Source organism: Myxine glutinosa, chromosome 1 (genome assembly GCF_964187855.1).
Source record: "Myxine glutinosa chromosome 1, kmMyxGlut1.1, whole genome shotgun sequence".
Taxonomy (NCBI): domain Eukaryota; kingdom Metazoa; phylum Chordata; class Myxini; order Myxiniformes; family Myxinidae; genus Myxine; species Myxine glutinosa.
In genome coordinates this window covers 252,778,365-252,803,045 of record NC_136261.1, presented here as the reverse complement: position 1 = coordinate 252,803,045, position 24,681 = coordinate 252,778,365, and the positions used below count along the sequence as shown (strand labels likewise).

The 24,681-nt window shown below is 43.4% G+C and overlaps 1 protein-coding gene across 2 annotated transcripts in view; it reads right to left on the bottom strand.

Annotated features, from left to right (window-relative positions):
* The window catches only part of LOC137436370 (serine/threonine-protein phosphatase 4 regulatory subunit 3), a 156,534-nt gene that overhangs the window by 36,208 nt on the left and 95,645 nt on the right, over nucleotides 1-24,681 (bottom strand). For both annotated transcript variants that reach the window (XM_068130091.2, XM_068130098.2), the window contains exons 9-11: nucleotides 16,373-16,475; nucleotides 5,701-5,859; nucleotides 1-9 (exon numbers count right to left, since the gene is read on the bottom strand). The exon at nucleotides 1-9 is cut by the window's left edge and continues 161 nt beyond it. In XM_068130091.2, the coding sequence (XP_067986192.1) occupies nucleotides 1-9; nucleotides 5,701-5,859; nucleotides 16,373-16,475 (271 nt within the window). The remainder of the gene's footprint in view (nucleotides 10-5,700; nucleotides 5,860-16,372; nucleotides 16,476-24,681) is intronic.

The window sequence follows — 24,681 nt, the reverse complement described above, 5'->3', positions numbered from 1 at the left end:
GTAGCGCACCTGCAGAAAGTGTCCGTGGTTGCCACATTAGGCTGCCTCGCTCAAAAAATGCAAAGGTCACTGGAACCGCAGACTTCTCATGAAGAAAGGGTCATCATCAAAAGCTGCTGGGAAACAGCAGAGATAAAACATGTAAAGTAACTTTTACGGCACTTTAAGGGCAACTGGTCGTAGTGTTTTATTTATTAATTTTTCAAATCAAAATAAAATACGACTTTTGCGCACTGCTCCTTTCCTATTCCATCTCCAGGTGCTGTATAACGCGTGCTGAAAGGGAGTACTCAGTTTTCATTCTGGTTTCTTTTGTTTTCTTGTTTGTCCGGGCGATATCTCAGCCATCCTTTGAGCTAGAGCTGAAATTTTGGCACAATAGTGAGCAAGTACTTTGTCAAAAACGGTATTTTTTGTTTTTTGATTAATCAATTAATTTATTAGTTACATAATTATTATCGATTAATTAAGTACTTATTTATTTTCTTTCTCATCTGAGCAATATCGCAGGCACCTTTTGAGCTAGGAAGCTAATATTCGGACATGACAGTAACCAAGTGATACAGCAATAAAGGATATTTTTTGATTTATTGATTAATGAATTAATCTGTTTATTATTTATTAATTAATCAATTATTTATTTATTTATTTTCGATTAAAGACTTATTTAATTAATTTTCAAAAAGTTACAGCTTCGGATGAAACACTGGTGGTTGAGGTATGCTATTACCAATTGATTAAGAAATTGTTTTACGATTATCATTTATTGATTTTAATTACGCAATTAATCAATCATTTTTTGTACACTTCTCCCTCCCATTACCGTCTCTATGCGCTGCACGACAGTATCGCCGGGCGCCCCGGCAATACCGTGCTGGAGGATATTTATTTATTTGACATTAGTCAGGTTCACTATGTTTTTTCGTTCAAAATCATGGTAGATTAGCAAACCTATACATTTTTGGAAACGTTATTACATGGAAAATCTGAAAATCAATGTTTACATTTGCCAATTCCGACCAATTCGATTCGACCAATTCGACCAATCGACCAATTCCATTCGACCAATTCGACCAATCGCTTCGATCGACCATTTGACCATTCGACCAATTCGATTCGATTCATCGAATTCGATTCGATCGACCATTCGACCAATTCGATTTGCCAATCAATTTGACCGACCTTTGCTTGTGTGGAACGGTCTGTGAAAACGATGCGGAATATATTGTCGGATACGACACACAGGACAGTGATGACGAACTCTAAATGGCATATTCTGTAATCGTGTATGTTTGATGCCATTGACTGCCTGTGTATATTTTGTCATTGACTGCCTGTGTAGATGTGAAGTTATACTGACTGCATGTGTATATATGATTTTGCTGACTGCCTGTGTATGTTTGGTGATATGAATTATTGTGACACATTTTGATGTTATTAACTGCCTGTACAAAATGATAACATGTATTTGATTATGCAACTTATCGCGAATATAAAGACAGTATTTTGCAATTCAAAACCTTCGATTCGTGTCTTACCATTCCCCATAGCACTAATTTGATACTTTCATTGGATTCCTTGTCCCTGAAAATATAGGTTTAGTATATTTTAAAAAGTTTTTAGGGTAATTAGAGGCAGAAATAGAACAAAATATGTATTTTACAGTGGCCATTTTGAAAATCCAAAATGGCCGCCATACAGGTATCTCTCCAAATGTAAACATTGATTTTTAGTTTCCTTATGCTATAACCTTTCCAAAAATGTATAGGTTTGCTAATCTACCATGATGATTTTGAACGAAATATAATTTATTGACATAGTGAACCTGACTACATGGGGGTGGTGTACTTTGAATGTATCTGTACTTGTTTCATCTTTATTCTCGTCTTTGAAGATGAAAAAGAGTGAGTTTTTTTTTTTTGCCAAATTAAGTAGCACTGCAATGCATATACAACATTCAAAAATGCCAACTTGAATTTCAATTCTGCAAGAAAAGGGTTTGAGGTAAGCAGAATAGCTCAGTTGACCATGAGTTTCCTGAAGAAATGACCAGTTCTGGGTTTGATTCCCAATGCAAGATTAACATTTTTGACGAGTCAGAGCAAAAAAATAACCCCGTGGAGGACTGACAGTTATTTCCCCATGGTTTCTGAGAAGATTTTAAAATAAATCACCTGAATTTGAGGCAAAACCTCTTTTACCCCTTTAAATGGGCGGATCCAGATGGGTGAGCACAACCCCACGAGACCTCACTGTCCTGGTGCATTGTACCAAATTTGGTCCATATCACTCAGTTAGTTGTGGAGAATAATGTTTCAGTGAAGATGAGGGATTTGGGGAGGGGACCCGTTTCGCCCTTTCCGGGGGAAATATGACAATTAGAGCCAAAATGTTAGGGCATGGTCCCGATGCCTCTTGGCGAGTTTTGTCTAGATCTGTCTGGTGGTTTCTGAGAAGAATATTTTTGAATGAAATACCAATATTTGGGGCAAAACCCCACTTTCACCCACATAATAGAGGACACATTTGGATGGGGAGCACAATACCATGAGACCTTGCTGTCCTGATGCAACATACCAAATTTGGTCCATAATCGGTCAGGTAGTTTGTGGGAAGATGTTTTAGTGAAATGTTAGCGGATGTACGTAAGTTGGGATGGACGGACAGGACGGGCCGACACCGGAAACCACTCTATATGGTTATTCCAGAGAAATAACCAAAAAATACCACAAGCCAGCTATTCATCTGTGATTATGTTGATTCTATAGTACAGGGGGCAGCAACCTTTTTGTGCAGGTTGTACAGCGGCAACCTTTATGTGCAGAAGAGCGAAACTAAATTAAAACCCACAGCAATTGGTGCACAAAGAGCCAATCGGACAATTTAAACACAATTAACGCAGCCTACTTCATGGTGGAAATGTAATTGAAGACCCGAGTGGAAGAAGTACTTAGGTCACAAAATAACAATATACAAAATTATTACAGACATGGATTGTTATCATACTGTAGATGGGGTTCCTGGTTCTAACTCACTTTGCCCAAAAGGTTGAATGTTCAAAGTACTTCTCTCACTCATGTATTCAATTATGAAATGCAGCAGTAGAAAAATGAAAGTTTATATTGTACGTCCATTGCCGTTTTCTGTTCAAGCAAAGCTCAAACGATGTACAACTCTTTATTAAAGATTTGGAATTCTGGAAAACTTTCAGTACCAACCAAGATGAAATTATTCAATTCCAATGTCAAATCTGTGTTATTATATGTTGCAGAAAAGAAAAAAAACGAGCAGGGAAATGGAACGCAAAATGATGGTTTTCTATCTGATTGGTAATGGAACACACCCCAAGGGTGTGCTCAGTTACCAAGTTTCTTGTAGAGCGCTCGCCAAGTGGCTCAAAAGGACTTAAGCAAGCAGTCATTTGAAACCGCTGATATGGACCACTTGGCTGGCTTAGCAAGCACTAGCTAGCTGCTTCATAACTGAACACACTCCAGTTGTGCAGCTTTGCAAATTCTATTCTTACACAGATGGACTGATTGAAAGATGTATTGATGAATCAAAACTCAACACAACAACAACAACAAAAAACAGGCATTTTAAGGCCATTTTCCCTGCTAGAGCGGGTTAGCCTTGCGGGCCCCATGACAATCTTCTCCATTTTGCCTATTTTCTGCATCTCCCCTTGTTAATCCCCTTGCCCGCATTTCTTCTTCCACCACCTTGAGCCAAGTCTTTCTCGGTCTTCCCCGTCCTCTACTTCCTTCTACATTCATTTCCATCACTTTTCTCAACCAGTCACTTTCATCCTTCCTCAACACATAACCAAACCATCTCAACCTGTTTCTCTTCACAGCATCCATCACAGGCTCTATTCCCATCATATTTCGCAATTCATCATTTGTCTTCCTCTCTCTCAACGATACTCCACACATCCACCGAACCATTCGCATTTCCACCCTTCGTTGCTGCTCTCCGTTCATTACCCATGTCTCGCTCCCATAAATCATAACACTTCTCACACATGCAGCATGCACCTTTCCCTTCAGCTTCAACGACACTCCCCCTCCTCATCAGTACGCCACTCAGTTCCCGAAACTTCTTCCATGCACATCTCACTCTAGCAACTGTTGCCGAGTCTCATCAACCTTCTCCATTGAGCATGTCTCCTTGGTCGCAAAATGTTTTCACACCTTCCAGCTTCACACCGTCTCCAAGATCCAACTCAACATTTCCTCCATCTGCAGCTCCTTGTGTGGAATCCACTGGAATGCGGCCTTCTTTCACCACCAGATTACAGATCTCTGTCATTCTCTTCACACCCCAACTTCCCGCTGCCTTCAACCTATCTCCCACAACTACCGTCGGCCCTCCTGCTTTTCTACTCTTCATTGCTGTTATCGCTTCCTCAACTTCCTTCTCAGTTATCTTCTCTGCCCGTCCTAAAACTGGGTTGCTCTCTATGTTGCCATCCCATTCATTCTCTGCATTCAACAGCATTTCCATGTATCTCTTCCATCTTCCTTTAATTCCATCTGGGTCCACAACGATTTGTCCCACTTCATCCTTCAAGCAACTCACCCCCATCACATCACACCTCTCTTTTGGTATCTGCTTTGCAATCCTGAATGCCGCTCTCTGACCCTCTTCCGAATCCAAGCGTTCTCCGAACATTTTCCAACATTACTAACAAGTGGAAACATGCCTGCAAGCGTTCTCCGAACATTTTCCAACATGCCTGCTGCGCCTTTGCTACCTCTTTCTTTGCAGCCTTCTTGGCTGCCTCATAACTTTCATGTTCTGCCTTTTCTGCCCCCGTACCCTTCGCCTTCTGCCACTCCTTGAACTTCTTCCTCGTCTCGTCAATCCTCTTTCCAACTTCATCATCCCACCACCATGTTTCCGAGTGTCTCGGTGGTCCTTTTGTCCATCCACATACCTCACCAACGGCTCCCAACAGACTATCTTTCATTGACTTCCAACCACTTTCAAACTCAACCACATCATCCTCTACCATACTCAGCCTCTCTTTTAATGCCTCCCTCACTGTCCCCTCTTTCACCCTCCACACCTTCATTCTTGGTTGGTACTTCACCCACCGAGATCTCCTTGCACCTTTCACCCTTATGCCGCAGACAACCAAGTGGTGCTATGAAACAGCCTCCTCCCCCGGGATCACCTTTGTGTCCCTGAGGTGCCCCCTATCTCGCCTACGCACCATCAGGTAGTCAACGGTTGTCGTCGACCCACCTGACGTGTATGTAACAAGCTTATTATCCTCTTTCTGGAGCTGAGTATTACAAATCAACAAACCAGCTACATCAGCAAACTCCAAACAATAATTGATCAGTCATTGTATCTGAATGATGGAGCGCATACAGATGCAAGAACTAATTAATTATGGTAACTACTGCACAATAAAACCTGTGTATTAAAACAGTTTAGAAACGAATTCTTTACTGAGGAAGGGTAAAGTGACTGTCAGGCCACCTTGTACAAGACAATCATTGAGAGAGTAAAATAAAAGACCAGAGAGGTAACGAAACAACAGACCGAGGCCCCAAGGAAAGTCATTATACTGCCACACATGACTAAACCCCTGCTTTATGAAGGAAGATATCAGTATTTCGAATACCTATATTAAAAACATGTCAAACTTAAATGCAAAAACGTAGCCAATGAATTGAGCAGCCAACATACAGAGGGCAAGGAATGCGTGATTGGAGTTCATCAACACAAGGACACGGCGCAGGAGGTCCTTATTCATTATGTAGTTCTTTATGTGGTATGTGTGGTGCTCCACGCAGAATGTCAGCAGCTCCAGGATGAGTGCCAGCAGCTGCCCTGTCTGGAAATCATCTGTGAATGACAAGTCCAGAATCACAAACAAATTAGTTGAATCATGATGAGTTCAAGGAAGCCATACGTGCAATGTTGGAATATTCAAAATGGAGATTAGTGTTATGTTTGTGAGGGGGTAGGCAATGGATTACCTTAGGGCCAGGTAGGATTGTGTCGGGTAGTGTGCTCCGTATGTCGTGTCGGCACCTTGATGTACATAAGTCAGGCCGGATGTTGTGTAAGGTCGTATCTTTGGCCCCACGGCGAGGGGTGTGGTTATGTTAATTAGGTAGGGGTTAAGGGTAAATCCTCTGTATGTAAATGGCCTCTGTGATTTCTCCTTTGTTCGTTATGACACACCCCACACCCGCTATGCACTCCACACCAAAAAATAACACCAAATAAAAGTACCCGGAACCAGGACATTCAACTACCGCTGGCGCCGTCAGCCGCCACATCACAAAGGCCGGCAAGTGGCCATGCCCCGAAGAACGATTTGTCAGGACGGCCATAGAGCGATGTGATGGCACTCGCTGATAGGAGCATGCGCATACGTCGTCGGATGACGTAAGAACCCTGGGAACAAAAGACTTGTCTCGGCATTTTGCTCACTTGAGCCAGGGACATTGATCGCGTGCAGTTGGCATTTTCTTTCTTCTTCTTGTGCTGGGTTATCATTGCGAACAGACACATTCTTTCTTTCTTTTGGTCTGGCCGATTGGTGTGAGCGGGCGGATCCTTTTCCTGGTTCGTTGGTGCTGACTCCGTGACGACTATGTGCCATGCCATGTGAGCTTGGAGAGACCGCATGCTTTGTGGAGCAAGGGACTCGGGGATCCGTGCTGCGGCTGGCGGGTGAACGAACTGCGCGCCAAGGCGTGTTTTCCTGCGCATGGACGCGGAGCCTGTGACTATCTCCGAAGGGGTTCAAGAGCCGCTCAAAGCTGAGTGCCCTACATTTTACTTTCGTTTATTTTATCATCGCCTTGTGTTGTATACGAGTCTGTGGGGGGCACTCCATTTAGGAATCTTGGTTTTATTGTGCTTTTCTTTGTCCATGGCATTCCTTTTTATTAAACCAGTTTTATTTTTGCATTCGAAATCCGTGTCGGTTTGAGTTGATTACCAGGGTCGAAGACCTCCAGTGGGATCCGTACAGGTAAGAGCTTCACTACCCTTCACTGCCCTCACCCCCCGCGTGTATTCGCACCGCCATTGGATTGAACGCCTCGGAGTGTAAAGCTCGATCGGCTATTCGTCCCCAGGGGTGTTCACCCCCAAGAACACGACTTGTTCTTGTACTTCAATACTGAATTGGGGCGTTCTCACGCAATTTTGTGGAGGTAATCAGGGCATCCTAACCTTTACAAACACTTACATCACTGGTGCGACATTGACGAAAGAATGTTGAATCTGTGCATGATACCATTTAAAAAAACGATCTGACATGAAATGGCAGTTTATTTGCCAATTTTAATCACCAACGATGATTCATCTTCTGAGCGGACTGCCATTGTCTACAACGTAAACATGTACCATTTGTCATGGTTTACATCATCACTTTACGTTGAATATCACATTACATTGAATTCCCATTTCTACCAATACACATTCCAAAAAATAAAAATAAAATCTTTTGAGGTGAGACATCTACGAACATGTCGGAGACCTCTACCCTGCTAGTTATTGTTATTGTTATTATTATTACTACTCAAATCTCATCTTTTAGATTCCTCTTTGGGATAAATCATTTTACTTTCACATCAAATTAGCAATTCAGATTTTTGGTCATTTTCAGAGATATTTATATGGGCGCGATTCTCCGTTATTCCCAATTGCTGCTGCTTGAATGCACACCCACTTTTCACCTTGCCATAATTTGAACAATAAAAGTAGAAATATTCCTCCCAAAACAGAATCAATGGCAGCTATGTAGCAAATGGCTGCCCAGGCAGAGAATTTCTGCAAAAGACCGCTTTCAACTTTTCCTTGCAAAAAAGGGGACAAATTGAACTAACCTTGAGACTTTGTAATCGAGACTTCAGACAAATTGAGATTAAATTGAGACTTTGTAATTAAATGCTTCAAATAAATTGTAAATACTGTAGTGTATTTTTAGGTAGTAGATTGAAGACAGCAACCGCTCAAGGCAATACCACCGTTCAGACTTAGGAGCGTTAAAGTGGTGCCCGGAAGCATCTTACACTCATCTTACATGTCAGGATTGCTGGTCTTAGTTTCTGTTTCACTCAAACTATCGCTAACGGGCTAGCTTTAATCTCTCTTTCTTACACACAAACATCATACACTTTTAATCATACACCTTCCTTCTCTTTTATTTAAAGCCTGGCCTGGATGAGGGTTATATAGTTCGTGACTGAAGCCTTCAACATTAAAAAAAAAGGGCACTGTGGTATATTTTCCAAGCATTCCATCCCAAAGTTTTGAAAGTTTTAGAATTATTGGAGATAAAATCAAAGCCACTCTTAATCAAGAATGTCGACAAAAACAGTTTGTGTGATGGCATCAATTGCAGCCAAAAGTGAAAATAAAGTTAAAAAAAAAAAAAAAAACTTTTTAAAGTAAAAAAAAAATCAACGTTGAAGCTAACATCACTGTGAGTGTGATTAGAACCAATTTTAAGACTGAAATTGACGACTCCACATAACAATTGCAAAACACCAACAAAGAGCAAGTTAGCAGTTGAAGAAAAGCAAAAAGCCAGAGTGAATAGGAACAAGAGAATGGCAGTGGCACAGGGAGTTAAAATGTATATGGAAGCTCGCCTCAGCAATGCAGTGGTGGTGGCATAATATAGTTTCCCTGCAAATATATATTTTGTTAAAAAAAAAACATTCCACTGAATTTAATTAATCAGCAAAGCAAAGATGAAAATGTGCTTTGGGTAGATTTATAACAATAAATGTTATAATGAGTTCAATGAGTAATGTATTTTTTCCAACGCTGGACACTGGGAACGGGTATTTGACACAACAGATGTCAACAAGTCACTTTAGCCAAGTCTGAAATCTTTGAGAACAAGTCTCAAGTCTTTCACAGCAAGTCTCACGTCGAGAGTCAAGTCATCGTAGAATTACTTCAACTTGTGTCAACTCCTACATTTACTTATAAAACTAGTTGGATCAAAAGCTGTCAAGGAAATGAGACACAGTGCTTCATTTATTGCAATGTATATTATGAAAAGCTGTTTAACTCGTTATTATTTCACAACTCCGTACAGTAGGAATTTTTTGTTTTGTTCACAGGAAAAATCAAATTTTGTAAATTTACTTCTCATGTATAGTGTACCAACTTGAACAAATGTACATGAGACTTTTTTTTTTTGTATACAGGATCGAGGCTCGTGAAAGCTAACATTTCTCACACAGAAAATCAAACAGACACACAAAACATATAATAAGGGTAGGGGAAGACAAGATGGGGAGAGAAGGAGAAGCACAAACACAACATTTGAGAGCAGGGACATCGGGAGATCTGTGGGAGGAAGAGGGCTTGGGAGAGGAGGCGTGGGAAGGGGGGTGGGGGGAGGGGGGTGGGAGAAGTATAAAACACAAGGACACTGCAAGGACTTCCAGGAAAGAAGTTGGTATTTCAAAAAAGTGGATCTGGGGTGAAATTAGCGGGGGTAGAAAAGTTCAAGATTTTGGATGGGGGAAGATAAGAGATGGTGGTGAACAGCTGTTTTAAAGACCTGGAGGGAGGAGTGAGATTGAAGAGAGTGAGGGAGTTTGTTCCAGAGGTGGGAGAAAAGAGGAATGAAGGAGTGAAGGTGAGCAGAGAGTCTTGATTTTGGCAGTTTAACCATAAGAGGGATGCAGGCAGATCTTGTGCGACCTGTAGGAATATTTGGGGGAGAGAGCCCAGAGAGAGCTGGGGGAGCAAGGCCGGAGAGGAGTCTGTAGAAGACAGAAAGACCACCAACCTGCCTGAGGTGAGTAAGTGAAAGACCCTCGGAGTGAGCTTCATCGCGGGAGATTCCAATGATTCTGAAAGCTTTGGTTTCAACAGCGTGAAGCCGAGCTCGGTGTGAAGCAGGCATACCGGGCCCAGAGGGGTGAACAGTATTCCATTGAGCTGCGGATGAAAGCCTTGTATGTGGTGAGGAGCTCAGGTGTGCCAAGGAAGGACTTCGCACGACGGAGGATGCCCAGTCGACGACTGGCTTTGGAGGCCAGATCGGAAATGTGGTTTTCCGAGGAAAGATCATGGCAGATAGTGAGACCCAAAGCTTGAGTGACAGAACTTCTTGGAGAGGATTGTTCAGAAAGTAGATGGGAGGGTTGTTCAGTCGGTCTTTTCGGAGAGACATAGTAAGAGTGTGAGATCTATCAGGATGGAAAGACATGTTCCACTTGTTTGACCAGTCTGTGATTTTGTCCAGGTCTGCAGAGAGTGAGGAGGCTGCAGACTGCCGATCTGAGGGATGAGGAATGGAGCGGCAGAGAGTGGTGTCATCAGCAAAGAGGGAGAGAGGATTTTCAAGAGAGTCAGAGAGATCATTGATGAACACCAGAAAAAGCACAGGGCCCAGAACACTGCCTTGGGGAACTCCAGCCTGAACAGGAAGGGGAGATGAGAGAAACCCATTCAGGGCCACATGTTGACAACGACTAGAGAGGAAGTCCGCAAGCCATGTGTGGAGATTTCCAGGGATACCATAGGAGGAGAGTTCGGTGAGCAGAGAGGGGTGCCAGACCGTATCGAAGGCACGTGATATGTCAAGGGAGACAGCTCTAATTTCCTGTTTGGCATTGAGGACCTCCATCCATTGTTGAGACAGCAGAAGCAGCATGTCCAGAGTAGAGTGACCTGGTCTGAAACCAGATTGATGGTCAGAGATCAAGCCATTGGAGAAGAGGAAAGATTTGATATCCAAAGCAATGATGGATTCCATGACTTTGCTGATAATTGGGAGAAGGCTGATTGGTCTGTAGTTGCAAGGATCTGTTTTTGCACCTTTTTGTGTAAAGCGGTGATGTTGGCTGATTTCCAAGCTGATGGCAGATGACCTTGAGGAAAAGCGAGGGTGAAGAGAACAGAGAGAGGGAGTGAAAGAGCGGCAGAGCAGGATTTTAGAACCCGTGGGCTGATGCCATCAGGTCCAGTTGCAGAATCAGAGTCGAGGGATGACAGAAACTTCTTCACGTTGTCAGGAGAAAAGGACACAGAGTCCAGGAGCAGCTGGGTACGACTGGTACAGAGAGGGATGGATTTGGGACACAAGATTCAGAGGCAAACACAGAGTTGAGGCATTCAGCTTTTTCACAAGCGGAGTCAGCTGTGTAGCCATTTGAGGTAAGGGAGGGGATGGAGGGGGAACAAACACCAGAAACAGATTTGACCAGACGCCACCAGGATTTGGAAGAGGGAGACAGGTTTGAGAGTTCAGTCTTGAGAGAGGAGAGATATCGTTTCCTGGCTCTCCTGAGGGTGGACACACACTTGTTTCGGGCTTTGTGAAAGGAAATAAGATTTCCTTCCATTGGATTTGCTTTCCAGGAGGCGAAGGCAAGTTGTTTCTGGGCAACTGCCTCACCACAAGAATCCATGAACCATGGACGGGAGGAAGGGTATGACAACTGAAGACGAGATGGGATAAATCTGTGCATGAGAGAGAGCAATTTACTTTGGAAGAATTCCCAGGATGAGTTGATGTCAGAGGCGGTGGAGATGGGAGACCAGTCCAGATGATTGATGGCTGCTTGAAGGCCAGTTGGCCTGAGTGAAATGGCAGACTCATCAGCGTTGATGAGGCTCTCTGAGAATGATCAGAGAGATGTCCACTTTAACAAGCACATGATCAGATGAGCCGATTGGAGTAGAAGAAGAGCAGCAGACATTTGCAGGGAAGTTAGTCATAACCAAGTCGAGATGAGAATATGCTCCGTTGACTAGGATCCGGGTCGGAAAATTGACAGATTGTGTCAGTCCCAGTGAGTCGCAGAAGTCCTTTGCTGAGGAGCCATGGCTGGTGAGAGCAGTACCCACACCCAGCCAACTGGCATGGTGACAATTGAAATCACCACATATGAGGAAGAGAGAGTTGGGATGAGTCGATAGAAGTTGGTCCATATTCTCAGACAGCGAGATGTAGATGGAGTCATCACTGTTTGGTGGACGGTACAACACACATATCAACAAAAGGTGGGAGCGAAGGAGAAGCCGTAGCCAGAGGTACTCCTGGGGGTGAGGTGGAGAGAGGGCAGTGCAGGGCTTGTGAGGAAGAGAGTTTTTGATAAAGATAGCAACCCCACCTCCAGGACGAGGCTCAGGTCTATCATACCGGAGGAGGGAGTAACCCGGGAGTGATATTAAGGAATCAGAGACATCCTGAAGGAGGAAAGTTTCTGTTAAGCAGATCAAGTCTGGTTTGTCAGAAGCAACCTGCATGGAGAGATCAGTCAAGTTTGAGCAAAGGCCCCGGATGTTTGAGGTCCATACCGTTAATGAAGAGGAAGGGGGAGCATCGGATACAGAACGAGAAGGGGGGGGGGGGGGTGGGTAGGGGTAGGGTAAGATGTGGAAGAGGAGGAAGAGGTATGGAGAGCTGTTGAGAGGGGGGAAATTGAGAAAAAATGAGTGTGGGTTGATTTTAAGAGGAGGGGTGATGGAGGAGTTTATAGGGGGAGGGATTAGGGGGAAGTTTAGGAGGGAAGGGGCAGGGGGGGGGGATTTGAAAGGGATGGGAGATGGGGGAGATTTGGAGGGGAGGGGTGGGGGGGGAGTTTAGGAGGGGAGGGGCAAGGGGGAGTCTAGGAGGGGAGGGGTGAGGGGGAAGTTTAGGAGGGAAGGGGCAAGGGGGGAGATTTGAAAGGGATGGGTGATGGGGAAGATTTGGAGGGGAGGAGTGAGTTTGGATTTTAGAAAGTGTTGTACGATTAAAGGGAAACGAACATTTATTGCAAAATGAGTTTCTTGTGACCTTAGAGTCAGAGATACGTTTAAGGATGCAGGAGAGGGGTGGATGGGGGGGGGGGGGGGGGGATGGAGTGCTGGTGAGTTTAGGGAATGTAGAAAGGAGGAACTGTAAGAGATGGAATTTTTTTTTGGAATGAATACATTTGGTGAGCAAGTCGGAAGCAGCCTTTTAATGAAGAAGAAGAAAAAAGTGTTATAATATACGACAGAATACAGCACTTCAGGGGGAAGTTTAAACATTTTTTAATTGAACAGTGAAAACTATCTGGGGGGATTGGGGTGAAAATGGGGGTGGAATGGGGGTGAAACACGTGGTCGAAGAAAGAACGAACGGAAAGTACAAAGAAGGAAATGTTTTTGTTTTTGTTTTTTTGGAGTTAAGATTTTAAACAATGAAGTATTGGGTGAAAAGACTGGGAAAAACTGAGAGAAAGAAAGTAGAAGGACCACAATCGACCGCTGAGAGAAAACAAAGCCTCAAGGTAGGAAGCTTAAAGAACTAGGCAGCAAATTAAGCGGCACGAAATACTCGACTATTTTATACAGGTATGAAATATTAACACCGAGATTCTTCCTAGGGACACACTATAGGTACACACACGTAAGATAAATACAGTTTCGACAAAAATACAATTGTGAACAATTACTTAACTTCGAGCGTGCGTGAGCATGGACAGCTTCGAAAAGCCGTGACCTCCCCGGCAAGATCTCGCAAGATCTCAAATCGGTAACCTCAGCTTATGTTTTTATATTTTCCTTTTAAAAACATGTCATCATATAATTTACAATTATTGACAAAGTTTAAATAATCCAAGTCAAATTACTTTTAATCATCACAAAATATTTTTTTCGGGTCAGGACATGCCCGGGGCTACCAATCAGGGGCCAAGTTTCCCCGATTCGATACGAATGTTCGTGACATGATTTGACTGAAGTTGTGCTTTTCCAACGTTGGTAAGACTGCTGTTTGCCACTTGGATGATATGGTGTGCTCTGTGAATGTGCTGTCTGAAGAGTAGATACTGTTGCGGTTTTAGAACCCTCACTTGTAAATAACTCTTGTATATAAATTTTCATCATTAAAGGTTAAAGGTAGCACCCCTAGTTAGTCCACAAGCAACACGTAGGCCACCGTAGGAACTCAGTTATTTCATTATTATGTGTTTCAGATAAGGCCGTGTTTCCAATAGTTGAATCTGCGTTGCGTCAATCAAATAAGATTAGGCCCATTCAGTCCATTTTACAACCTCCCTCTCCAAGCGACGCCATTACGCGCCCCCACAGTCGGTGCCTTAGCGTTCGCTCAAGCGCCGCCATAAACCATGCGGTCAGGCCCGAGGAAAAAGGAGGCGGAACGCCAAGCAGAATGTGTGGCCTGTCAACCAGCCGTCAAAGGCGTGGCCGGTAAGCCCTCACCAGCCAAGCAGGGCTAATGTAACATCACCGACAGGCGTGGCCTTGAGGCCCGCGTAGTGATCGCGTGGCGCGTTATATAAGGGCGAACGCAAAGCCCTTTCACGGACTGCGCACAGGGACTTCTTTTAATGAGAGAGCGCTGGTTGGACTTCTTTGGAGAGAGATACGGCAGCACTCGAGTGGAAGGTTGGCGGTAAAAAGGACTCGGGTTGGAGACGCGCTTATACGAGTCTGATTGGGAAATGCGCACGAGTTTGGTTGGAGACGCGCTTATACGAGTCTGATTGGGAAATGCGCACGAGTTTGGTTGGAGACGCGCTTATTAACGGACTTGTCCAGGAGCGCACATGTAGGGGACACCAGCCTCCCCCCCCCCCCCCCCCCCCCCCGCCATATGTAAGGTCCGGTCGTGTTTCCAATATACGCGGAGCTGCCTGCCGGGTTTTCGCCCGCTGAACCGGAGCCTGGACTGGAGCCTCACCTGGAGCCTGGACCCCATCACCGGACCCTCTACCTGACCACCTACCAGCTACAATCCCCGTGTGAGTGTGTATGTTTGTCTGGGGTATAGAATAAGACTGCTTTAAGACTGCCCTGTGTCCTGCTTCTTCTTCTTCTTCCTTTCTTGTACATTCTTTCCTTTCCTCTTTTTTTGTTTGTAATAAATTCACCTGTTCTTTCTGGTTTCGTCTTAATCCCTTCGCTTTCATCTTTTCTCAATTGAGTACCTGTGGCACGATTAGGAACCGCTACAATGGGGTTTAGTCTCATTGTTAACAGCTCGGATCGCGGATTGCTCAACGCTCGGCATTTTCCAACATATCCGTGGTTCGAGCGGGAGTTATTCCCTCGTTTCCAGCCGGCGTTGGTACTTAGGTAGTAGTGAACCCCTAGGCCTAACAAACCCTATCTAACGCCGCGCCGGGAAGGACGTTATAACCCCCAGGACTCGGGACGGCCAGCTAAAAAGACAAGGGGATTAACCCCCACCCCCTTGATAAGGGGAGCGCCGACCCCCGAGATCCGTAACAATACTCTCGTTAACCTTAGTGGAGAACGGTATACGACCCGGCGGCCATAAACTCTGGGGCGCTGCACATACACACGTATACGGTATATGTCATCATTCACTGAACCACACACACCTCACTTAAAATGATTTACAATATATTTTAAACCCCGTTTTAATTCGATGTTTATTCAATGATTATTTTACGAACATTATCAACAACTCAATATAAACCCAAGTTGCATGTAAGTTGCAAGCAAGTTGCTCGTCTCCAGACACCAAGTCCCAAGTCAATTTTGTCAAGTCCGAGTTAAGTCTCAAATTGCAAAATTTTGCGTCTCGAGTCACCCACTCTGACACATTATTCATGCTCGAACTGCACATCCCAGGAAAAGACAGCGGAACCACATTGACCTCTTTATCAACATGTTTTTTCTGCCCAATGCTTGATTGACTAGTGTGAAGTCAAAATACACACATGGTGGGTCTGATTAACCCATTGCTGGTATATTTTGCTGTACAGAGGATTATGGAACATTTATCCACTAATATATGCAAGTTTTGAGGTCTAGCATTATTGAGGCTCATGGAAAAGCTGAATAACAGATGGATGATGCTGACAGTGATGGAGCAGAAGGAATTGGCATACAAGGAGGGATGGAGATATAGGAAAGGGATGAACACGAAGGCAACATAAGTAAGGACATTCAGATGAGACAAGGGAGCCGAGTAGACAACATGTAAGCAGACAGGAAAAACTGGCAAAAGGGTATATATGGAAAAGTGCAGCTGGACAGGAGCGGAGATTCAGTGAGATTAGAGATACGTCAAATCGAAAATTAAACGTCTGTATTTTCCCCTGAACCCAAAGAAAGTAGCAAGAATTCAATATGTAACTTTAGCAGCAATTTACATTTTACATATTAAACAAAAAAGCCAACAAAGGGAATTTGATAAACTACCAATGCCACCAGCCACTATTATTCAAAATAAGCTATATCTACACACGTGTGTCTGCCATTACTCTGAGGTCTTCCCCCAACATATTTTCCTGTTCCTGCCTCATCCAAAAAAAAAAAAAAAAAGGTCAGAAAGGTTTAAAAAAAAAAAAAATGTGGGTGTCGGCCTGTAGGAGTACACAGAAGGAGCTGGAAAAAAAAATCACACCTTTGCCTGGTTTATCTTCCGTGGTGTTGGCCAGCAATGGAGCAGTCAGCACATGCATGCAGTGTTTGTAAAAAAAGCTCAGGAATTCAGTCTTCTCCGTTTTCTGCAAAAACAAATCATGATTTTTCCCAATGTAATATTCATTAAAGGTCATGTGAAATGATTTGCTTTTTTCCCCACGTTTATGCAAACTGATGGGTGCATGCATTATGAAACAATTTACATCAAATTCAGTGCGATAGTAACAGACAAACAAATAACAGACTTGCAGTCGGAATTTTAATCAGTCAACTGACTTGACAAACAATTCTCACTTTGCGGCTTAATCGAGAAAGTGACGCGTTACGAGCATGTTACGCCAACATTAAGCATCCGCATGTGTTATTTCCTTTGCTTGCTTAAGATCTTGTCATGCCCGATGGTAAATGGAACCTCTTGAAGAACTCACGCAACGTTCGTCTGTCCTGGGCCCACTGACTGATTGCCGTCCAAATCGTTTCTAGATCCCTCAGCTCCTTTTCCACCATGTCTCTCTATGTCTTCCAACCCTCCTCAAACCAGGCCTCCAGTGCATCACCTTTTGTGATTCTGTTGTTTTTCCATATGCAGTAACGTGTCCAATCCATTTCCACCTCTTTGTTTAAAATTCCTCCATGATATTTTTCCTTCCAATCCTTCTTCCTCAATCGATCTGCCCAGAGAATTCGTAAAATATTTTTGTAAAAGCTGTAAATAAAGGAATTAGTTTCTATGCAATGACTTTGTTCATTTCCATTGCTTCATATGCAAATAGTAGAGCTGATTTTACATTGGTGTCAAAACTGGACACTTCTTTCTTATGTTGTATTTTTTTGATTTCCAGATTGCTTACATTCTCATAAATGCTACTCTTGCTTTTTGGATTCTGTTTAGAACATATGAGTCCCCTCCCCTCCTCTTGTCACAGTGACTATAGACAATTTATGTATTGAAACTTCTCAACATCTCACATGGGCAAGTCACTGCACACGACAGCGTTGTTGTCTGATGTATGTAGTCTCAAACTCTCTGTTTTGTTGTTGTTGATGTTCAGTCGTACTTGTAGGGTATACTCCTGGAGCCAATTTATTTCCTCTTGCAAACTTAGCTTGGTGTCTGATAACAAACATGTATCATCTGCAAAGCCAAACTCCTCCAGGTGGTCATCTTGACCCAGTCTAATTCACATACAAAATGCTCTATAGTCTTCCTTAATACCTAGTCCAATAAAAGTAGAAACTAGAAAGCATCTCAAAATGCAAAGCCCATCCGCATATTCTTTGTACTCAAACTAAACATGACGAAAACAACAGCTACAAATAAAGGAAAATCTAAATATATTAATTAGTCTCCTCCATGTTCTCTTAATGAAGGTTTGTTGAAAACTTGATGACAAAATCACAAATGGTGAAATATTATGGCTTGGACAGAGATACGCACGCATGCACAACCCCGTATCCCACCATGGCGGATGGGATAACCAGATTCGGTGGCATAAATGGTTAGCGCATCTGCTCTGTCTGCGAGGTCGGTGGTTCAAACCCTGGCCGTGTCATACCACAGACTTTCTTTACAATGGTACATGCTGCATCCTTTCTCGATGGTCAACATTTAAAGGATAGAGTATGGTAAATACCAAAAAAGTTGGTATCAATTGGGAGGACAAAATTGGTCCTAGATTGCCCCGCTGAGCATGGAGAGAAAAGCAACGTCATAAAGATGACTTCGTTGGTACCCAGAGTGCTCTGGGAAATGATGTCATTTGCCCGAATCTCAGCAGCTGTTTGTGTTTAAAGTCAAGTCTGGTGTTGTCTCATCTCTCTGCATGTGTGCATGATTTGATTTGCAGCTCCTCCATGAGCCTTAGAGCCAGTAAAAACAAGTGTTACGCCTAGGTCCCCCGTCGGGGAAGTGATGTGAGTTGACAAAGTGGAACACGCAGAAAACATGCTACGATATGATATTTCGCTCACAAGGTTCAGACATACATGGAGGCAGCCATCTTGGATTTTGACGTGGCGACCCAATTTTCAATAGCGTTCTTCCTTATGCCTAGATACACCCACACACCAAATTAGAAGTTGGTACTTCGCTTATTTTTCAGGATATTCATCTCACAAGGTTCAGACATACATGGCGGTGGCCATCTTGGATTTTGACGTGGCGACCCAATTTACAATAGCGGTCTTCCTTATGCCGAGATACACCCACACACCAAATTAGAAGTTGGTACTTCGCTTATTTTTCAGGATATTCATCTCACAAGGTTCGGACATACATGGCGGTGGCCATCTTGGATTTTGACGTGGCGACCCAATAGATACACCCACACACCAGATTAGACGTTGGTACTTCACTTATTGTTCAAGATATTTCGCTCACAAGTTTCAGACATATATAAGGTGGCGGTCATCTTGGATTTTGACGTGGCGACCCAATTTTCAATAGCGTTCATCCTTATGCCGAGATACACCCACACACCAAATTAGAAGTTGGTACTTCGCTTATTTTTCAAGATATTCATCTCACAAGGTTCAGACATACATGGCGGTGGCCATCTTGGATTTTGGCGTGGCGACCCAATTTTCAATAGCGTTCTTCCTTATGCCTAGATACACCCACACACCAGATTAGAAGTTGGTACTTCACTTATTTTTCAAGATATGCAGGTTACAAGGTTCAGACATACATGGCGGCGGCCATCTTGGATTTTGACGTGGGTTGCACCCACACACCAAATTCGAATGCGGTCCTACGCTTACGCACGCACACACACACGCACGCCCGCACGGACGGACGGACACATGGACGGACGGACACACGGACGGAGGGGAAAGCCATAGTCCCCCTTTCGCTCCGCTGTGCGACGGGGGACAAAAAAAAAAAAGAAAAAAAAAATTGTGGAGACATCAAGCATCTCGATTCAACTCCTGTTGAAACTTCAAAATCGGGTGACTTATTTCCATTATGGATTGTACTGCATGTGGTATCCATTGTATATGTTTAAAAAAAATTATTCTGATGAACTTTCCCAATATTCCATATCCTACCAATTTATTCCACATTGCCTCCCTCTTATTGCTATATCCTTCCACTGCCTTCCACATTCACACTGTTGAATACTTTTTCAAAGTCGATGAAAGTCATTACAAGACTTGAATTCCATTTGTTACATTGCTTTATTATTGTTCTTCAAGTAAACATTTGGTCCTCGTGTCCTCTATTCCTTCTAAATGCAGTCGAAACTTTTGTCAATACTTCAACAACAGCCTTCTGCATTTTATTTACCATTATCTTGCAGAGCACCTTGCTTGTGATATGCAGAAGAGTTTCACCTCTCTAGGTACCCCATTCAGTAAGGTATAGTTTCTTTGGCCGTTTAATGATCAGCCCAAATTTCCATACTCCTGGTACATCTTATCGACATATTTACCTTGTTCGCCGAAGGTGGATGGAGGTTACGTTAACACCCCTGTTTGTTTGTTTGTCTGTTTGTTTAGCTGTGAACAAGATATCTCAAAAAGTTGTGGACGGATTCGGACAAAACTTGGTGGAAAGGTCGTTTGTATGACGAGATAAAATCGATTCGATTTTGGTGAAGATCTGAATATGGATTTGGATACGAGAATTATTTAATTATTAAGTGATTCTTCACCATTGAGAGATTGGGCGAAACACGATATATAACATGATATTTCAAAAAGTTATGGACGCGTTATGACTAAACGAGGGAGAGGAGTTGGTTGGGTGACAAGAACAAGTCGATTAGATTTTGGTTCAGGTCCAAATCCATATCCGGCCTATCAGTGGGATACAAAACGTAAACTGTTCAGCCTGGCGGAGGTATGCACTTGACCGAGTGCCGTTCTAGAATTTGTGTACCGTAATTTTCCAATTTTAAACCACGGTTTATTCACAAATTTTGTAATCAAAACCATCCAGTGCAGTTAATACATGAGTGTGGCTTACACTTCGCCAGGTGGTGTTAATTTTTTTTCTAGTTCTCCTCTACCACTGTGCTACAATGGAATCCTTGCTAACAGAATATGTCTTCGACAACCTACATCGTCTAGAGTAGCTTTATCTGCACTAAAGTGACCAGCAGTTTAGTATGTCCGATTGCAATTTCATATGGTCATCTTTATTTCACAGCTGCAGTTTATATTCGAGTGTAGTTTATACACGAGTTTGTTTTTCAAAAAGTTTTCATACTTAGGGAATGCGGCTTACACACAATGTGATGTATAATTGGAAAATTAGGTTTTACTATTGAAGAAGTCTCAACAGTGCAATTGTACAGTTCAGCATTTATATGATCCGTCCCTGGTGCCTTTCTATTCTTAATACCTTTCTGGCTTCAGTCACTTCAGCTTCTTTGATCGTACCAGTATACATGTGTAAATCTGTTCTTGCCATTCCTGCATTATCAATTTGTCTTCCTACTCTATCCACAGCTGTCAGCATCCCAATTCACATTATACTGTATAGCATCCTGCTATCAATATGCAGAAGAATTACAGAACATGTCGGTGGTCTCTCTGCTTTCTACCTCCTCTTCGCTGATATTACTCCCTCTGCTCTGTCCTCCAACTCTCCATGCAACTCCAGGATGCACGCATTCTTCCAGTTACCCAATCATGGTTAAACTTAAAAAATCCAGGCTGAATGTACACCTCAACTCCTTTGGTCCTCGCTTCTCCCATCTATGGAACTGCCTTCCGGAGGCTGTTCTTTCCCATTCTTCCTCCAAGGCTTCAAGCAGGCCACACACCACCACCTCGTGTTATCTCCCATCTTGATCCATCATCTATGTTACCCCCATTAACCCTTCCTTACCCAACCCTCGTAATTGCCAATTTCAGTGTTTTCTTCCCTGCTCTCTCTCTTCCTTTCCGATTCATTTATTATCCTCGCCAGAGGAGAGGGTATTGCATTTGAGTCCGTTTTGCGTTTTAGAGCGTTGGTGAGGTATGTAGATGGACAAAAGGACCACCGAGGCACTCGGAAACATGGTGGTGGGATGATGAAGTTGGAAAGAGGATTGACGAGAAGAGGAAGAAGTTCAAGGAGTGGCAGAAGGTGAAGGGTATGGGGGCAGAAAAGGCAGAGCATGAAAGTTATAAGGCAGCCAAGAAGGCTGCAAAGAAAGAGGGAGCAAAGGCGCAGGAGGTATGTAGGAAAATGTTCGGAGAACGCTTGGATTCGGAAGAGGGTAGGAGAGCGGTATTCAGGATTGCAAAGCAGACAGCGAAAGAGAGGTCCGATGTGATGGGGGTGAGTTGCTTGAAAGATGAAGTGGGACAAATAGTTGTGGACCCAGATGGAATTAAAGGAAGATGGAAGAGACATATGGAAATGCTGTTGAATGCAGAGAATGAATGGGATGGCAACATAGAGAGTAACCCAGTTTTAGGACCGGCAGAGAAGATAACTGAGAAGGAAGTTGAGGAAGCGATAACAGCAGTGAAGAGTAGAAAAGCGGGAGGGCCGACAGGAGTTGTGGGAGATATGTCGAAGGCAGCAGGAAGTTGGGGTGTGAAGAGAATGACAGAGATCTGTAATCTGGTGGTGAAAGAAGGCCGCATTCCAGTGGATTGGGAACTGAGTACCCTCGTCCCTCTATACAAGGGGAAAGGTGACCATCTGGACTGTGGCTCGTATTGAGCGATAAAGTTATTGGAGCATGGAATGAAGGTATTGGAAAGGGTGTTGGAGAAGAGGATAAGGAAGAAAGTGAAGATCGACGAAATGCAGTTTGGATTTATGCCAGGAAGAGGAATGACAGATGTGCTTTTTATTTTAAGGCAGTTGCAGGAGAAGTACATGGAGAAGAGGAAAAAGTTGTTTCTTGGGTTTGTTGATCTGGAGAAAGCATTTGATAGGGTTCCACACAAAGTAGTGACATGGGCATTGAGGATGTTAGGAGTGGAGGAATGGTTGATCAGAGCAGTGATGGCAATGTATGAGAGAGCGCGCACAGCTGTAAGGATGAAGGACGGGAACAGTGGTGAGTTTGAGGTGAAGGTGGGAGTGCATCATGGTTCAGTACTAAGTCCACTACTATTTGTAGCTGTGATTGAGGTGCTGGCTCGGAATGTAGAGGAGGGTTTACCGTGGGAGTTGTTTTATGCAGATGATCTGGTGTTGATTGCGGAAAGTATGGATGGACTGAAGGAGAAAATGAACAGGTGGAAGGAATGCATGGAGACAAAAGGTCTGAAGGTGAATATCGGAAAAACAAAGATGATGGCAAGTGGTAAAGCATGTGGTAAGGTGGAAAGAACTGGGAAGTGGCCGTGTGCAGGAAGGGTGTCGGAGTGAACTCCATTCAATGTACAGTGTGTGCGCGCAGAGTGGGTTCATCAAAAATGTGGTCTGAGAGGGTCATTAACCAGTGTGGCAGCTACATTCAAGTGTAAGGTGTGAACAGAGGGACCTGCATATAGAGGAAATGTTGAGTTGGATCTTGGAGATGGTGTGAAGCTGGAAGGTGTGTAAACATTTTGTTACCTAGGAGACATGTTGAATGGAGAAGGTGGATCAGTCTCGGCAACGGATGCTTGAGTGAGATGTGCATGGAAGAAGTTTCGGGAACTGAGTGGCATGCTGACGAGGAGGGGAGTGTCGTTGAAGCTGAATGGAAAGGTGTATGCTGCATGTGTGAGAAGTGTTATGATTTATGGGAGCGAGACATGGGTAATGAACGTAGAGCAACAATGAAGGCTGGAAAGGGTGGAAATGCGAATGGTTTGGTGGATGTGTGGAGTATCGTTGAGAGAGAGGACGACAAATGATGAATTGCGAAAGATGATGGGAATAGAGCCTGTGATGGATGCTGTGAAAAGAAACAGGTTGAGATGGTTTGGTCATGTGTTGAGGAAGGATGAAAGTGACTTGTTGAGAAGAATGATGAAAATTAATGTAGAAGGAAGTGGAGGACGGGGAAGCCCAAGACCAAGAAAGACTTGGCTCAAGGTGGTGGAAGAAGAAATGCGGGCAAGGGGCTTAACAAGAGGAGATGCAGAAAATAGGGCAAAATGGAGAAGATTGTCATGGGGCCCGCAAGGCTAACCCCCGCTCTAGCAGGGAAAATGGCCTTAAAATGCCTGTTGTTGTTGTTGTTGTTGTGGTTTGCCTGTCTGTCTGTCTGCTTGTTTGTCCGTACAGAATAAATGATTTTCTCTGCAACCGTTGGTCCGATTGACGGGAAATTTCACCATAGGTGCACCTCCTCCTGTATAATTTTTAATGATAATTATGATGCCATAGGTCACGTGGTGCAGGCACCATCTTGGAAAAACTGAAAAACTTTGCACCTCCATATCTCCAAAAGCGCTGCATAGAAAAAAAGGAGAGATGGCACATTGTAAAGAACTCTCCATGTGGAATAACATTTGTTAACTAGATGGTATGCATAGAATAGTTATCCTGCGCAGTCAACTTGTTGCGAGCCAACTCTTCTGTTTTTGAACATTTTTTCCCCTTTGATTCAATATGGCTGCCAGACCATGTGAGCGATGACGTCATAAATTTATATTCTCTCATATAATTGTTGCATAGATCATGCTCAATACATTTCAAAACTGATTAGACGAAGCATTTTTCCTGTTGAATTATGACATCAATGACATCATCATTAACATATCTTATTCCCCATGTGGAGTAGTTGACAATGAGCCACGTCTCAATTTTTTCCATGTAGTGGTTTCAGAGATATAGAGGTGTGAAGTTTTTCCAAGATGGCGTCTGTACCACGTGACCTTTGACGTCATAATAATCATATAATATTCCACAAGAGGAGGCCCTCCCATGGTGAAAATTTCATGTCAATCGGACCAACGGTTGCCAAGAAAATGATTTTTTTAAATGCACACACGTACGGCACACGGCATACATACGACACACACACGTACGTAGATGAATGCTTAACCCCGCTTTTCGCTTCGCGAGCGCAGGGTAATGATGATGTCATAGGTTCCTCCGTTATGACATCATAATGCGACAAGTACAAAACTTTATCCGATCAAGATGAAATTTCTTGAGCATCATCTATGGATAAATTGGGGAAGAAAAAAATAATGATGACGTCATTGGTCACGTGGTTCGGCCACATTTGTTTTAACAAAAAAAACGCAAGAAAAAAAACACTAAAAAAAACGTCCTGGTGAGGGTTTATAATCTCCGATTGCTCTTTCTTGTTTCTTTAGAAGTCGTGCCCAATTGTTGCCATGCTACCCCAATGCCAATTTAAGGGTGTCGTACTGGTGAACAGGTGATTTTTTTTTTTTTTT